General features: G+C 39.5%; 1 protein-coding gene across 2 annotated transcripts in view; it reads left to right on the top strand.

Moving 5' to 3' along the window:
- Positions 1-18190, top strand: part of LOC130273719 (cadherin-10-like) — a 472310-nt gene that overhangs the window by 394684 nt on the left and 59436 nt on the right. For both annotated transcript variants that reach the window (XM_056520963.1, XM_056520964.1), the window contains 2 exons: positions 2562-2815; positions 5081-5217. In XM_056520963.1, the coding sequence (XP_056376938.1) occupies positions 2562-2815; positions 5081-5217 (391 nt within the window). The remainder of the gene's footprint in view (positions 1-2561; positions 2816-5080; positions 5218-18190) is intronic.

The following is an 18190-nucleotide window of genomic DNA, read 5'->3' as shown; positions in this document are numbered from 1 at the left end:
TAACCCCTTCCCTAATAAAAGTTTAAATCACCCCCCTTTTCCCATAAAAAAATAAAACAGTGTAAAAAATTAAATAAATAAACATATGAGGTATCGCCGCGTGCGTAAATGTCCGAACTATAAAAATATATCATTAATTAAACCGCACGGTCAATGGCGTATGCGCAAAAAAATTCCAAAGTCCAAAAAAGCGTATTTTGGTCACTTTTTATACCATTAAAAAAATAAATAAAAAGTGATCAAAAAGTCCGATCAAAACAAAAATCATACCGATAAAAACTTCAGATCATGGCGCAAAAAATGAGTCCTCATACCGCCCTGTACATGGAAAAATAAAAAAGTTATAGGGGTCAGAAGATGTCATTTTTAAACGTATAAATTTTCCTGTATGTAGTTATGATTTTTTTCCAGAAGTGCGACAAAATCAAACCTATATAAGTAGGGTATCATTTTAACCGTATGGACCTACAGAATAATTATAAGGTGTAATTTTTACTGAAATATGCACAACGTAGAAACGGAAGCCCCCAAAAGTTACAAAAGGGCGTTTTTTTTTTCGATTTTGTCGCACAATGATTTTTTTTTCTGTTTCGCCGTGCATTTTTGGGTAAAATGACTAATGTCACTGCAAAGTAGAATTGGTGACGCAAAAAATAAGCTATAATATGGATTGTTAGGTGGAAAATTGAAAGGGTTATGATTTTTAAAAGGTAAGGAGGAAAAAACGAAAGTGCAAAAACGGAAAAACCCTGAGTCCTTAAGGGGTTAAACTGACTGACTTATATAAAGTGCAATAAATTTTTAAGACATTTGTGCACATCAGTATATTTACAATACCATAAGCAATCGGGAGCTAGAGTCATGTATAATACAGTGTATAAAACCTTTAAAATAAATAAATATATAAAATGTATCATTGATACCCAAAAATGTACCTTTATTTTACATTTAAATATCTCTGCTATTTAGCTTTCTCCTTCTTCCCAACCCAGTAACCTCCTTTTACTCTCAATGAGACTAACAGCACTTGGCTATCTTTAGAAGATTAAAGGGGTACTCCCGTGGAAAACTTTTTTTTTTTTTTTTTTTTATAAACTGGTACCAGAAAGTTAAACAGATTTGTAAACTGTTTCTATAAAAAAAATAAAAAAATCCTTCCAGTACTTTTTAGGGGCTACATACTAAAGAGAAATCCAAAAAATAAATACATTTCCTCTGATGTCATGACCACAGTGCTCTCTGCTGACCTCTGCTGTCCATTTTATGAACTGTCCAGAGCAGCATATGTTTGCTATGGGGATTTTCTCCTGCTCTGGACAGTTCCTAAAATGGACAGCAGAGGTCAGCAGAGAGCACTGTGGTCATGACATTAGAGGAAATACATTTCTTTTTTGGATTTCTCTTCAGTATACAGCCCCTAAAAAGTACTGGAAGGATTAAGATTTTTTAATAGAAGTGATTTACAAATCTATTTAACTTTCTGGCATCAGCTGATAAAAAAAACAAAAAAAAACAAATCTGTGGCTGGTGATCACTTTTAATCTTGAGATGGCCTCACGTGGATTTCTATCTGAAATCTGTTGTTACATTATGCTAAATTATCAATTATAGCAGAGTATTTGGGCATCTCATAGTAAAAAGAATTTAAAAGTGAATGCATATAGTGTGGACAGGTTCAGTACTTCTGGTCTGTAAACTACACTACACTACTTCTTATATGAGCAGCATAGGCCATATTCAAATTTGCGATATTCAAATATTCCTTATATATTCGTGAAATTTGCATATTCGTTCTATTCGGGGTTTTTTTGCGCATATGCGAAAATATATGTGCATATTCGCGAATATTGAGCCCTCCCTTCTTTAATGGTATAGGGAACTAATGGACTAGTGCATTGCACTGCACTAGCCCATTAGTTCCCTATACCATTAAAGAAGGGAGGGCTCAATATTCGCGAATATTCGAAGAGCAGAGAGGGATGCAGTGATCACTGTGATGTGTAAAACATGAAAAGCAGAAGACTTGAAAAAAGCTGCACTCACTCACTGAGAAGTATTTGCCAAACAATGCTTTATTCCACATGTCCAAACAGCAGACGGCAAGTCAATAGCTGGAGGTGCCGTGAGCGAGAGCCAAAGCTATCAGGTGCGGGGGGCGTACCTCTAGACATCACGGTGATGTGTACTGTGAACAAAGAAAAAAAAAGCGAATATTCTAAATTGTGAATATATAGTGCTGTATTTGCAATATTCGCGATTAAAATTAGAATTTAGAATATTCGTGGGCAACACTACTTTTACGGCACAGACAGAATAAACATGTACAGCTCCCAGGGTGTCTGTAACCGGAGCCCTACACTGATTCTTATTATCCTTGATGAAAAGGCCATCATGAATTTAAGTGTATCTTCTCTATGGTTTATAGGAGTCACAGTGGCTATCTGTGAATATCTATATATATGCAGGAAAAATATAAGGCAGCAAATTGAAAAGAGATGTATATCAATGTGCATCTTTCTATCATGTGCAATGATAACATTCCCCTTTGTTTTTCAACACAGAAATTGGATTACGAAAGCAGAAGATTGTACACCTTAAAAGTGGAAGCAGAGAATACACATATAGATCCCCATTTCCACTATCTTGGTCCATTTAAAGATACAGCAACTGTGAAAATCTCAGTAGAAGATGCTGATGAACCTCCTATTTTTGGCCGACCTAGCTACATGTTCAAAGTTCATGAGGATATCGAACTTGGGACTATAATAGGGACAGTAATGGCTAGAGATCCAGATACTATTTCCAGTCCTATAAGGTAATTTTCATGTTACTGTGTGAAATGTTCAATGTTTTCCTCAAATCTTATATAAAAGTTGTTTAAAGTTGTGACATTTTCCTCACATAGTTTCTTCCTAGTGGAATAGAGATCTTCATGGGCCAAAAAAAAATTTTTTAGAGACACATCAAAAGCGTGGATCATCTATGCCTAAAGAAAAAGCTAATACTTATATCATATATATGTAGCCTATAGTGTAACACTGCATTTTTTTATTGAAATTATTTTAATATTATCAATTTATCAACATACAAAAGTAAGCAGTAAACAATATCATTCTAAACATAATGATATAAAATAACTGAAGGGTACTTCTTATTGCAGAGCTGATTAAAAGTCCATTCTATTATTAGCCTTAAAGGCACACAAAAAATGTGCTATGTGGTGAACAGTATTTACAGAGAATACAGCATACTCATAGGGATAACTCCACTGTACACATGAGGGTGGATACTTTCTTCCTATCCCATCAACCTCCTTCCTAACCATTAACTGACAACCACTATGTACAGTGGCTGTCAATGATAAGGGCAGGTAGAGGTGGGCAGAATTTTCTATATGTTTAATAGACAGGGTGGGCTATTTATATAGATACATCTTAAAAAAATGGGAATGGTTGGTTAGTATATATTAGTATATGTGAGGGGGGGAACTTTTCAAGATGGGTGGTGACCATGACGACCATTTTGAAGTCGGCCATTTTGAATCCAACTTTTGTTTATTCAATAGGATGAGGGTCATGTGACACAAGAAAAACAATGATGTGCTTGGTTTTAACATAACTTTATTCTTTCATGAGTTATTTACAAGTTTCTGACCACTTATAAAATGTGTTTAATGTGCTGCCCATTGTGTTGGATTGTCAATGCATCCTTCTTCTCCCACTCTTCACACACTGATAGCAACACCGCAGGAGAAATGCTAGCACAGGCTTCCAGTATCCGTAGTTTCAGGTGCTACAGAAGGGGCCAAACATAAATTGGAACAGGACCCTCAGTTTACGCAGAAGATTTTGTTCAGTGATGAGGGAAACTTTTATGTGAATGGTGAAATTAACAAACAAAACCACGGCTATCGGTCTGACACTAACACATATTGGATAGATCCCTCCAAGACTGTTGGAACACAAAAATTGATGGTATGGTGTGGTATATGGGGTACAAAGATAGTGGGGCCATTCTTCATCAGCGGAAACCTCAAGGCCACTGGATATGCTAAATTGCTACTTGATGATGTGCTTCCCTCTTTATGCACTGAAGCTGGCACGTTCCCTGAGTTTTTCCAGCAAGATGGTGCACCACCACATTATGGGTGTCAGGTCCGAGCATTCCCAGATGAACAGTTTCCTGGAAAGTAGATTGGTCGTCGTGGGCCAGTTGAATGGCCCCGAAGGTCTCCCAATCTGACCCCCTTAGACTTTTATCTTTGGGGTCATCTGAAGGCAATTGTCTATGCTGTGAAGATATGGGATGTGCAGCACCTGAAACTACGGATACTGGAAGCCTGTGCTAGCATTTCTCCTGCGGTGTTGCTATCAGTGTGTGAAGAGTGGGAGAGGAGGGTTGCATTGACAATCCAACACAATGGGCAGCACATTGAACACATTTTATAAGTGGTCAGAAACTTGTAAATAACTCATGAAAGAATAAAGCTATGTTAAAATCAAGCACATCGTTGTTTTTCTTGTGAAATTCCCACTTGACCCTCTTCCTATTGAAAAAACCAAAGTTGGATTCGAAATGGCCGTCATGGTCACCACCCATGTTGAAAAGTTTCCCCCCTCACATATACTTATGTGCCACAAACAGGAAGTTAATATCACCAACCATTCCCATTTTATTAAGGTGTATCCATTTAAATGGCCCACCCTGTATTTCATATACGGTGCTATTAACCAAATATTACACTGTTGTTTGGCATTAGAGTATCTATAATATGCTACTGTATATTTGAGCTGCCCTTAAACCCTTATCATGGGTAGAGTGTTTTACTAAGTTGTGTTATACATGTATCAGTTTATATATAAGTTAAGAATCAATATTATATACATGTACTCTTTCCTGACACAGTTATTTGTTATATGATTCTGTTCTAGGCATGAGTATATATATATATATATATATATATATATATATATATATATATATATATCAGATACTTGAAGCACCATAGTAGATTTGTAGGATTAAACCAGCCATATTTTATAGTAATAGTAAAATATTTATAAACATGTTTTCCTGCTAGGTTCTCTCTGGATCGACACACTGACCTTGACAGAATTTTTAATATACACTCAGGAAATGGATCAATTTATACAGCAAAACCTTTGGACCGTGAAATATCCCAGTGGCATAATCTAAGCATCATAGCTACGGAAATTAGTAAGCTATTTCATAATTATACTTGTTTACTGTGTATTCTTCATTTCACTACCATCAATTGCTCTAATCGCCAAAATCCTATTCTGTGACCGTAATATCTTTAAAAAATGATGTGCTTCAAAGGAACAACTTATTTATACATTCAGACGGAGTGTGTACAGAAACTCCGAATTTCCCTCAGGTCACACTTTGATTCTCTCTGATTGTCAGTGTTATACTTTCCATCCAAAGGCTTTTATTTTTATTCAATCTCTAAATAGTGAACATGTAACCTTTGGGACTATGATCTATATGGTCTGTGTTAGTTGAATACTTCTTCATCCTAATGCACATTATTTAGTGGTTCCACTTTAATGGTCACTCACTATGTATGTCAGGGAGGGGGCATCACTGTTGTTTTGTTGCTGTGAAATAAAAATAATTTCCTAAATGGAGAATTATTTAAAAATAAAGCAAGGGAAGGTTGTGTGAGAGGGAATGCACAAGTTCAGTTTATAGGTTGCAATAAGAAACAGATAAAAATGAAGAAACATTACCTCTTATTTTTTAAGTAAATGAGGATAAATTCCTGATAATTATAGCACATATACAAAAAATACTTAGGTAATAATATATATATATATATATATATATATATATATATTATATATTATTAATAAAGTTCAGACCCCCAGCTCTGCCCGCCCCTAGAAGTCTGGGCAAAGCGGGGAAAGATGACCCAGAGAGCTGTGGGGTTCGGTGGCACATACCTGGGAACGGCGCAGGTAGCGGGGACCGGCAGCAGGCAAGTGGAGGAGGCAGCGGTGGCAGGCAAGTAGAGAAGGCAGCGTCGGCATCAGAGGCAGCAGTGAAGATTGCTGTAAAGTGATCCTCACTGCTGCTTCTAGAAGTTTCAAAACTACAACTCCCAGCATGCCCAGACAGCCTTTGGCAACATCTGGAGGGCAACATCTGGAGGGCCACTGTGCTGTGGTCTCCAATCTGTGCTCTTCCAGATGTTGCAAAACTACAACATGCCCAGACAGTCCAGGCATGCTGGGCGTTGTAGTTATGTAACATCTGGCCCTTCAGATGTTGCCGAACTACAACTCCCATCATGCCTGGGCATGCTTGGAGTTGAAGTTTTGCAACATCTGGAGAGCTACAGTTTGGAGACCACTACACAGGGGTCTCCAAACTGTTCTCCTCTAGTTGTTGCAAAACTAAAACTACCAGCATGCCCTTCGGCTGTCTGGGCATACCAGGAGTTGTAGTTTTGAAACAACTGGAGGCCCTCTGGTTGGGAAACATTGTCTGTTTCCTAACTCAGTGCTTCCCAACTCATGTGCCTCCAGCTGTTGCAAAACTATAACTACCAGCATGCACTGACAAACCATGCATGCTGGGAGTTGTAGTTTTGCAACATCTGGAGGCACACTGGTTGGAAAACACTGAGTTTTTTTTTTTTTTTGATTGAAAGAGCTTTATTTTCCGTTCAGTCATTACAAGTCGTACAATAAATTACAGTCACACAAAGCATGATAGTACAATACACAGCAAAGGTTCCCTAAGCTATACATCGCACACCATGCTACTCTAACATTCAGCTCAATCCTGCAATAGAAAGGCACAAGAGATCAAACAAAAACCAAATAATACAATCTGTGATCGGGGTAGGGGTGTGGGCGACTATGTGGGGGTAGGGAGGGGGCGGATCACAGGGCCAAACTGTTGGGCTGTATCTTCAGGGAGACATGGGAGAAGGAGAGGGGTCTTCACTCCTCTTCTTCCTCATCAACGGCCGAGCTGTCCAAGATGGAATAGTCTCTAAGCAGGTTCTTGATGAACCTGCGGCAGTCCCGGACGGACATGTTTTCCCTGTTTATCACGAGGCGGTTCCTGGCAAGCCACACTGCGTCCTTAAAACAGTTCATAAGGCGCCAGGCCTCCTGGATGGCCTCCACGTCGTGAGTCCCAGGGAACAGGCCGTAAAGCACCGAATGGTACGATAGGCAGCTCCTGGGCACTGAGTCTCTGAGTTCATGTTCTAGGGCGTTCAGCAGACCCTGTGCAAAGGGGCACTGCCAAAACACGTGGAAAGATGTTTCCTCCACGGAAAACACTGAGTTAAGTAACAAACTATCAGTGTTTTGCAACCAGTGTGCCTCCAGCTGTTGCATAACTACAAGTCCCAGCATGCCCTTCTGCTGTCACTGCATGCTGAGAGTTGTAGTTTTGAGAGCTGTAGGTTTGCCCTCCCCCATTTGAATGTACAGGGTACATTCACATAGACGGTGGTTTACAGCGAGTTTCTCACTGCAAGTCACTGCAAGTTTGAGACGCAGCACATTTTCCGCTGCATCTCAAACTCCCAGTGGGGAACTCGCTGTGAATCCCCGCCCATGTTAATGTACCCTAAAAACACTACACTACACAAAGTAAAGAGTAAAACACTACATATACACAGTCCCCTCCTCCCCCTCCAAAATTGAGCCTCCAGCTGTTGCAAAACAACAACTACTAGTATTGTCGGACAGCCATTGACTGTCCAGGCATGCTGGGAGTTTTGCAACAGCTGGAGGCACCCTGTTTGGGAATCACTGGCATAGAATACCCCTATGTAGACCACTATGCATATCCCTAATTTAGGCCTCAAATGCGCATGGCGCTCTTTCAATTTGGAGCTCTGTTATATTTTAAGGCAACAGTTTAGTGCCACATGTGGGGTATTTCCGTACTCGAGAGAAATTGCCTAACAAATTTTGGGAGGCTTTTCCTCCTTTTACCCCTTAAACCCCCTAAAGTTGGGGTCTACTCCAGCATGTTATTGTAAAAAAATTTACAATTAAAAATGTACTTTTTATTTTCACAAGAGGTAAAAGGAAAAAAAGACCCCCAAAATTTGTAACACAATTTCTCAAAATGACATTCAGAAAGTTTGTTAACCCTTTAGGTGTCTCACAGGAATCGCAGTAAAGTGGAGGCAAAAATTAAAAATCTAAATTTTTTTACACTAACATGTTCTTGTAGACCCATATTTTTTTTATTTTTACAAGTGGTAAAAGGAGAAAAAGCCCCCCAAAAATGTAACCCAATTTCTTTCGAGTAAGGAAATACCTCATATGTGGATGTAAAGTGCTCTGTGGGTGTACTAGGGGGCTCAGAAGGGAAGGAGCGACAATGGGATTTTGGAGAGCGAATTTTGCTGAAATGTTTTTTGGGGGGCATGTCACATTTAGGAAGCCCCTATGGTGTTAGAACAGCGAAAAACTCCCCACATGATACACTATTTGGGAAACTAAACCCCTCAAGGAATGTAACAAGTGGTACAGTGAGCCTTAAAACCCCACAGATGTTTGATGAATTTGCGTTGAAGTTGGACGTGAAAATGAAAAATATTATTTTTTTTACTAAAATGCTGATGTCACCCCAGATTTTTCATTTTCACAAGGGGTAATAAGTGAAAACATCCCCCAAAATTTCAAATCCAATTTCTCTCGAGTAAGAAAATACCTCATATGTGGATGTAAAGGGATCTGCGGTGCACGAGAGGGCTAAGAAGGGAAGTAGCAACATTTGGCTTTTGGAAAGTAAATTTAGCTGAAATGGTTTTTTGGGGGCATGTCACATTTAGGAAGCCCCCATTGTGCCAGAACAGCGAAAAACACCCCACATGGTACACTATTTGGGAAACTACACCCCTCAAGGAATGTTACAAGGGGTGCAGTGAGCATTTGCCCTCCACTGGCGTTTGACAGATCTTTGTAACAGTGGGCTGTGCAAATGAAAAATTACATTTTTCATTTTCACGGAACACTGTTTTAGAAATCTTTCAGTCACCTGTGTGGTGTTAAGGCTCACTATACCCCTTGTTACGTTTCATGAGGGATGTAGTTTCCAAAATTGGGTCACATGTGGGTATTTTTTTTTTTTTTTTTGCGTTTATGTCAGAACCACTGTAACCAGCAGCCACCCTTGTGCAAATCACCAGTTTAGGCCTCAAATGTACATGGTGCGCTTTCACTCCTGAGCCTTGCTGTGTGCCCACAGAGCACTTTACGTCCACATATGAAGTATTTCTGTACTTGGGAGAAATTGTGTTACACATTTTGGGGGTCTTTATTTCCTTTTACCTTTTTTATGAAAATGAAAAGTATGGGGCAACACCAGCATGTTAGTGTAAAAAATGTGTTATTTTGAAACAGCTGGAGTCTCCGTTTTGGAAAAACTGACATTTTAAATTTTAATTGGGGGGGGGGCACAGTGTAAGGGTGTAGTGTATATGTAGCATTTTACTCTTTATTTTGGGTTAGTGTAGTGTAGTGTTTTTAGGGTACATTCACACGGGCAGGGGTTTATAGTGAGTTTCCCGCTGCAGCAGAAAATTTGCTGCATCTCAAACTTGAAGCAGGAAACTTGCTGTAAACCCCCGCCTATGTGAATGTACCCTGTACATTCACTTGGGGGGGCAAAACTGCAACTCCCAGCATGCACTGACAGACCGTGCATGCTGGGAGTTGTAGTTTAGCAACAGCTAGAGCCACACTGTTTGGTAACAGACTATCGCAGTGTTTCCGCACCACTGCCTGTTTCCTAACTCAGTGTTTACCAACCCATGTGCCTCCAGCTGTTGCAAAACTACAACTCCCAGCATGCCCAGACAGCCGAAGGACATGTTGGGAGTTGTAGTTATGCAACAACTGGTGGAGAACATTTTGGAGACCACTGTGTAGTGGTCTCCAAACTGTAGCCCTCCAGTTGTTGCAAGACTTCTACTTCAAGCATGCCCAGACTGTCCAGGCATGCTGGGAGTTGTAGTTCAGCAACATCTGAAGGGAAAGATGTAGCCGAACTACAACTCCCAGCATGCCTGGACAGTATCGGCATGCTTTGTATTAACATCTGGAGCGCTACAGTTTGGACACCACTGTATAGTGGTCTCCAAACAGTGCCCTTCCAGATGTTGCAAAACTACAACTCCCAGCATCCTGAGACTGTCCAAACATGCTGGGAGTTGAAGTTCTGCAACATCAGAAGGGCCAGATGTTACAGAACTACAACTCCCAGCATGCCTGGACAGTCTGGGCATGCTTGGAGTTGTAGTTTTGAAACTCCTAGATACAACAGTGTAGATCAATTTACGACAATCTTCACTGCTGCATCTGGGAAACCGCCACAGCTGCCTCCACTTGCCTGTGCCTCCTGTCAGCCGCCGATCCTTGGACACCATGTGAGCCCTGGTAACCCGCCACATCTATCGCTCGCACATCGCCGCAATCTTCCCCCGCTCTTCCCCAAAATTCAGGGGTGGGCAGAGCGGGGGAAATGAACTTTCAGCAACCCCCCGCCCCTGCGATTTGCTGATTGGCTAGTTCGGCCAAGCGCAGGGGATAGGAGGAGGTGGCACCCCTGCCACCTCGCTCCTATCCTTTAGGATGATCGGTGCTGTCTCTGACATCTCCAATCATCCCTATTTTCCGGGCTATCTGGTCTTCAGAGACCCGCTCAGCCCGGAATAGCCGCAAATCACCAATCTGAATTTATCGGCGATTTGCGGCGATCACCGACATGGGGTGTCTCAGGACCCCCCCAGGCATTTGCATGGTATGCCTCCTGAATGATTTCAGCAGGCATCCCATTCTGATCCCCTTCCGGCTAGCGGCGGGGATCGAAATTCCCAGGTACGCCCTTTGTCCTTAAGTACCAGGACGCAAGAGCGTATCCATACACCCGTGGTCCCCAACAGGTTAAAGACGGGCAACCAGAGTAATAAGGCAAATGGGAGGACTACAGTATCCAGAAATATTATCATAATTAATAATAATAATTAATCCAGAGTAATTTAGTTAGAAACAAATGGCTTAGGGGTAACCTAATAACTGTGCATAAATATATCAGGGGGCAGTACAGAGATCTCTCCTAAAATCTATTTATACCCATCACTGTACCTATAACAATGGGGCATCCTTTTCATCAATAGGAAAGAAGATTTTTACAGCAGTACAAACAGGGGTTCTTTATAGTAAGAGCAGTAAGCCTATAGAACTCTCTGGTTTTTGGTCATGGTTTAACAGGGCCAGGATGCATTTCTGGAGAGTAATAATATTGCAGGTTACAGATACTAGATCTATAGGTACAGAACATTGATCCAGGGATTTATTCTGACGGCATACTTGGACCCTGGTCTTTTGTCAACCTTAAGAACTATGTAACTACAATCCCTCTTAGTCTATAATAAAAGCTCATTCAATGCCAAGAGGGCTACCATATGGTTTAGGACATTTGATCGAATCCATAAAAATTGGGGGGGTCAGCCGACTTTAGTCTAAGGTGTATATAACCCATTAGCCAGAGTTTGAATATTGGTGATGGCAATAGTATTGTTTGTACACATTTTAGCTGCCATTCTCCAAAATCTGCCACTAATCTGTGAAAATATTTCTTTAATTTTCATAATTTTATTGAACAGTAAACAAGCAAAAGGCTTATAAGGAAAGTTACATGTATCTTACAAATTCAGCAGGAGTTTGGTAGAAATTTTATTTTATAAATAAGTAACATATAACTGTAGGCTGCTGCTGTCATCTCTAGAAGACTATTTCAAGGTGCTCTTGTAGTGATGTTCCACAGATAAGGGGAAAATGGGATTACTATAATTTACTAATAATCATTTCCTAGGTGCCACATTTCTTTTTCTCAATTGCAGATTATTCATTTTTAGTAATAAATCAATTATCAGCATAAAAAAAAATCCTACCAGGAACCGATTCAATGAGCTGAATAAATCAGTTATATTTAAAAAAAAAAAAAAAAGCATTGTACTTAGTGCTTTATTATTTTCTCTACTATAAATATGAACTATAGTAGACAACATGCATTACATGATTTATCAATCCTCCTAATTTATGCATATTTTAGGTATCCAAAAATTGTGTTCATTGTTCTTAAAACCTTAAACAAGCATTTTGGAACAGTGAACTCAGTTAACAAAATAGAAATGCAATGTACCAGTTCAGGGCATTCTTTTTGTGAACCCATTGTTTGAACATAAACTGCACATTTTAGGTGCGGTCTTACTGTATGTTACTGTCTTGTGGATTAATGCATTTCTAAATCCACAACTGTATCTTGTTGGCCTTAGATGCAGCTGATTGACACTTTATAAACTATTTATCTATGATCTACAAGCACACATTGACCCTTCTTTATTAGTGACTCACCCAGTTAAAGGGGTTATCCAGGAACAGAAAAACACAGGTAATTTCTTTCCAGAACCGCTCCAAGTCTGTCTCCAGGTTGGGTGTGGTTCTGCAGCTCAGTTCCATTGAAGTTAATGTAGCCAAGTTGTAAAACCACACACAACCTGGAGACAGACAGGGAGTGGTTTTGGAAAGAAATTACCTGTGTTTTTCTATTTCCTGGATAACCCCTTTAAAGACATAGGATGCCTGCAGATCAGTATCAAGATGCATAACTTTGCATTTTACCAAACTGTATTTCTGAATATATATATTGCTAGAAAGAAGTAAAGGTGGAGCACTGACCGGTAGTTTAAGCAGGATGCACTTTATTCTTGATGCAGGTACATTGTGCATGGAGGAGCGGACTGTCGGGAACGACTTCAAGCAACGGACCGTATCGCGCTTCTGTGCTCCTCTCTCAGGCCCTACAGCAGCTTTCTCTCAATAAATATATTGAAAAGACTTTATTATAATTCAGACATTGCTATTAATACATAAATAAAATAAATTAGTTTAGGAAAAGATACAAAAAGCATAATGTGTGAAGTGTCAAATATTATGTAGAACCCCCTTAGATCGATGGTAGTGGACTGTTTCCAGACTGGGCTACATTGGGCTACTCCATTGAAAAAACTTTTTTTTTTTAATCAACTGGTGCCAGAACAGATTTGAAACTGGTCAACAGATTTGAAAATGACTTCTATTTAAAAATCTTAACCCTTCCAGTACTTATAAGCTGCTATATGCTCCACAGGAAGTTATTTTCTTTTCTGTCTGACCACAGTGCTCTCTGCTGACACCTCTGTATATCTCTGGAACTGTCAAGAACAGGTTAGGTTTGCTATGGGGATTTGCTCCTGCTCTTGATGGTTCCTGAGACAGTCAGCAGAGAGCACTGTGGTCATACAGAAAATAAATTCAAAAAGAAAAGAACTTCCTGTGGAACATACGGCAGCTGATAAGTACTGGAAGGGTTAAGATTTTTATATATAAGTAATTTACAAATATGATTAATTTTCTGGCACCAGTTGATGTTTAATTATTATTATTATTTTTTTTTTTTTTACCGGAGTACCCCTTTAAATACATTTTCTATGATACATCAGACTTTATTATAACGTACATTTTATTTTCGAAATTATGATGATGTCCCCCTATAACTGGTGCTGACATAAGCATGAGCCATCGCTGCCTTCTCTGGAGAGCTCTGGTGCTGCTGACAGCTGACAAGTTAGCACAAGTGGCAATCCGTTGAAGGGGGCTATAGCAGTAATAAGCCTGTATATCATGTAACCAATACAATTTATCACTGGCTTCAGCAGTGTATGACATGAGAATGTAGAGGCCAGTGATTAGCTGTAGCAGTCACATGTCATTATAGGCATATCATATAAACTTAGAATAGAGAAGAAAAGAAGAGCTAGACCAGTGGTATTCACACTTCCCTATTGCTTTGCAGCTTACCCTGTGCTCTGAAAACTTTTCCTGAACTCATATGCTTTAAGATTCCTGGGGATTCACGATTCTGCTATCCCCACAAAGAATGTTGTTGATGTTGTTTAAAATAACCTTGATGGTGTACTTTATTGCACTTAACCAGCAGCATATCAGGTACCACAATCTGTGCATCCAACAGGTTTCACTTGGCCGACACTGAGCTTCTTCAGCGATCCTTGATGAAGCTGTCAGTTAAATGCACAGATAATAGTAACTGATATGCTGCTGTTCAAGCTTTATTCCTGTGGGTGCAATAAAGGACCACATTGAAGCATTTTAAGCCTATAACACATAAGATCCCCTCTCTGTTTCTATCCTTGCAAGCATGGCAGAATTGTGAACTCCCTGGAAGCCTAAGGTATATTAGTAGAAGAAGAGGCATGATGGTGCCTAGTCGCCAAAAAGGAAGCATAAATACTGTAGAAAAAATGCATAAACTCCAAGCCAGCTAAACTACAGGTAGGGCAAAAAGCTTTTTGGACTGGCATGAGATAAAAAAGACATCAGAGCAGCAGAGAAATTCTGGGCAGTGTTGAGATCAACAGAAACATAGGAGAGATCTCCAGTTTGAACCTCTGACTGCTCATAGTTATTCACGTTAACCAAACTGTATGTTACAAATCTCCCTATAGCAGCCTTTCATATTGGTGCAGTGTATTGAGTTTATTGGCTTAGAAGGTGGTGATATTTTAAACAACTAACAAAAGCTAGAGGGCACTGCTGTGGAAAAAGACCAATTATGTCAACATGTACTGTGGAGGCTAGCGTTCTGTCACTGTGGCAACGCAGAGTCCTGATGCATGTGGGTCCGGAGGTGCTGGGAACCAAGAAACCCGAAGTCACTCAATAGCATACATAGAAAGACAAAAAGGCACCTGCACTCACCGCAAGGAAACAGCAGACCGACTTCTATGGCATCTCGGACAGATCCGACTTCAGGCTGACAGTGGGGCGCTCAGAGTGGAGGCGACTGCCGGCAAAGTTTCGCAGAGATCATGCTTTTTCCGGCCTCTTTGAGGCCGGAAGAAGTGTGATCTGCGCAAAACTTTGCCGGAAGAAGCGAGATCTGCGCAAAACTTTGCCGGCAGTCTCCTCAACTCTGAGCTCCCTGCTGTCAACCTGAAGTCGGATCTGTCCTAGATGTCATAGAGGTCAGTCTGCTGTTTCCTTGCGGTGAGTGTGGGTACCTTTTTGTCTTTCTACGTATGCTATTTTAAATGATATTGTGAATTACTTGTCTTTAATGCATACGTCTATGTTCATACATTAATCGTTCTTCCATGCAGTATTTGGGGCAGGTTGTGTTTTATAGTGCTTGTGCTTCTACATGCTGCATATGAGAGGACTATAATAAAAATTTAGGTTAATAGTAGTATGCACCAAGTCTAAATCTATGTAATGCACAGATTATGTTTTTATATCAGTAGGGAAGTCTAAAAGTAATTTGACCATTCCTATTGCCCATAGAGTTATTGAGGTTTATTATTCTGAGGGACATGCTCCAGTGATACCTTATAAGTGTCATATTTTAAAAGGGTATTTTTAAACTTTAACAAGGTGTGCTCCAGGCTTCATCGTTCGAAGGTACACTTTAACAATAGAATGTAGTCATTAATAGCCTTCAGGTCTCATGTGACTACAGCAGCCACCTCCTCAATGCTTTCAGATACTCCAAAATGTCTTTTTGTGTCAATATTAATGGTCATGTACTCACTCGAGAATTCTACAAACTCTACAAAGCCTTTCAATAGATAAAGTTTTATCCACATTTGTGCTAAACTAGTTTTGTTAAGTCCTCCAATAATTTCACAAACTCTTCCCTGAAAATATCACTTTTTTATGTATTGTATTCTTTTTTTGTTAAGATCTGTATTCCTCAAATTCTTCCTTGGATTAAACTTACACTGGATTCTATCTATTCTTTCCTCTCACCTTTGATTTACTCACATGTCTTTACAATAGGTCAAAACACAAAGTATCTTTCAGATTAAAGGAATTTGTAGATGGTTGAGTGTTGGATTCCTAATAGCACAAACCTGGAGCCACATACATTTCTCATAATTCTAGATATTTGAAGAACTCGCTGCTTCTAATGTTTTCTAGGCGATTTCTTTCTTAAAGTATATACTGTATATTGCATTTTCAAATATTGTTACAAATGGTTTCTACATGTTTTGGAATAGTGTTAAAAAGCAGGAGATGGTTTACTCTTCCTATTAAAGGGGTACTCCCATGGAAAACTTTTTTTTAAAAATAATTTGGTGCCAGAAAGTTAAACAGATTTGTAAATCACATCTATTAAAAAAATCTTAATCCTTCCAGTACTTTTTAGGGGCTGTATAACAAAGAGAAATCCAAAAAAGAAATGCATTTCCTCTGATGTCATGACCACAGTGCTCTTTGCTGACCTCTGCTGTCCATTTTAGGAACTGTCCAGAGCAGAAGAAAATCCCCATAGCAAACATATGCTGCTCTGGACAGTTCCTAAAATGGACAGAAGAGGTCAGCATAGAGCACTGTGGTCACGACATCAGAGGAAATGCATTTCTTTTTTGGATTTCTCTTTAGTATACAGCCCCTAAAAAGTACTGGAAGGATTAACATTTTTCAATAGAAGTGATTTACAAATATGTTTAACTTTCTGGCACCAGTTGATTTAAAAAAAAAAGTTTTCCACGGAAGTACCCCATTAAATGTCACAGGCCACTTATTAGGAAGGTTTGTTGCAGAAGGAGTGTAATTTCTAGAACTTTAGATTTATATTACATTCACAGTCCAAAGGCAGAGCCATAATAACTAAACATATATCTCTCACAATATGTATAATTTGTCATTCGGAAGGCCTGTCTTTATGCCAGGTTCATCTATTTTAGTAGCATAGACTTCCCATGGCAATTACATTTTGTATATGCAATTCTGTAATTGACTTTACTGTGGCTCCCTGAACATAGGATGAAAAAGCAGATACTTTTAAACAGATTATTGATCTTTATGTACTGTAAAACAGTTTAGCTACATGTGTTTTTAAAGACATAAGCTACAAAGCTGGAGAGGATTAAAGTTAAATATGTCCTACTTTCTCTCTGCAATGCATCCACTTCTGTAACAAATCGATGTGTATGTTCTGTCCATTAAATCATGAACTTCAGACATCAATATAATGTCTATGTAGTGTCACTCCTGAAATACTGGTGAAGAAGGGCAAACCAAAATGAGAAACTATACTTGTTATTGTATCACGTGCCATGTCAAAGTATTGAACTCCTAAAAAAGTCAATAGATTTGTCTGGCTTGTTAACAGCACACAAATTGTTGTAGTCTGTGTTTTATTGTGAACCAGTATACTGTTAAAAGAAATGGTTAAATTCATAATTCATGGGTTGGATTTTCATGATCTAAGGGTATCTAAAAGAATTTGGCTTTGACAAAGGTCAAAATTAAGAATGTGAACAATACTGAGGAAGGAGATTTAAATTATGGGTCATAAGCTTTCATAAATGAAAGGTCATCCATTGATATCATATGTAAGGGTAATAAGGTGAGGGGAAAGTGTATTTGCTAGTTAAGATATCCAAAATTGAGTCAAAAAAATGGGGACTGGGTGGGATCTGTCAGGTTCTCTCTGGCTCAGATGTTAGAACAAAAGTTGCAATGTCTGGAAGAAAATCCAGCGATGCAAGAAGGGTCCCTTTTATTTATTTATGTATTTATTGAAGATCCAATTAACACAGGATAGTACAGAGATGACAATTTAAAATTTCCCAATGCATTTCAGCAGTAAACCTTTAGTTATAAGTAATCAGCTAATTAGCTTATGACTAAGGCATTATTCCCAACATGTGTCAAGCTATTATTTATTTATTTTATTTTGCTGAGTATTTTGCTGCCCATTTAAGTATCCTCTCCTGTCTCTCAGCTCTGGTGTACGAGTCCCCGTCTCCTAGGGCGTGCGTGCACCGGAGCTCTGAAATTTAAAGGGTCAGTATGCCCATATTTAATGTTGCACCTGAAACTACATTATAAAGTCCCTGCACCTCCCACACTTCCCTACCGGATCTTCAGTGCCTATTGCCTGAGAGAAAGCGTTCCCAATTGCCTGTTTTGCCATACCCATGTATCCAGACCTTCCTGCTATGTTTCTTGACTACGAACCTTGCCGCCTGCCTTGACCTTCTGCTACGTTGACTTCGCTACAGACTTCTCCTTCGGTACCTCACCTTGCCCAGTTACCTGTGCGGTCGAGCCATGTCGGGTGT

Source organism: Hyla sarda, chromosome 5, assembly GCF_029499605.1.
Source record: "Hyla sarda isolate aHylSar1 chromosome 5, aHylSar1.hap1, whole genome shotgun sequence".
Lineage (NCBI taxonomy): Eukaryota > Metazoa > Chordata > Amphibia > Anura > Hylidae > Hyla > Hyla sarda.
Note: the sequence above shows the minus strand (reverse complement) of the source record. Positions and strands in the feature narration are given on the sequence as shown.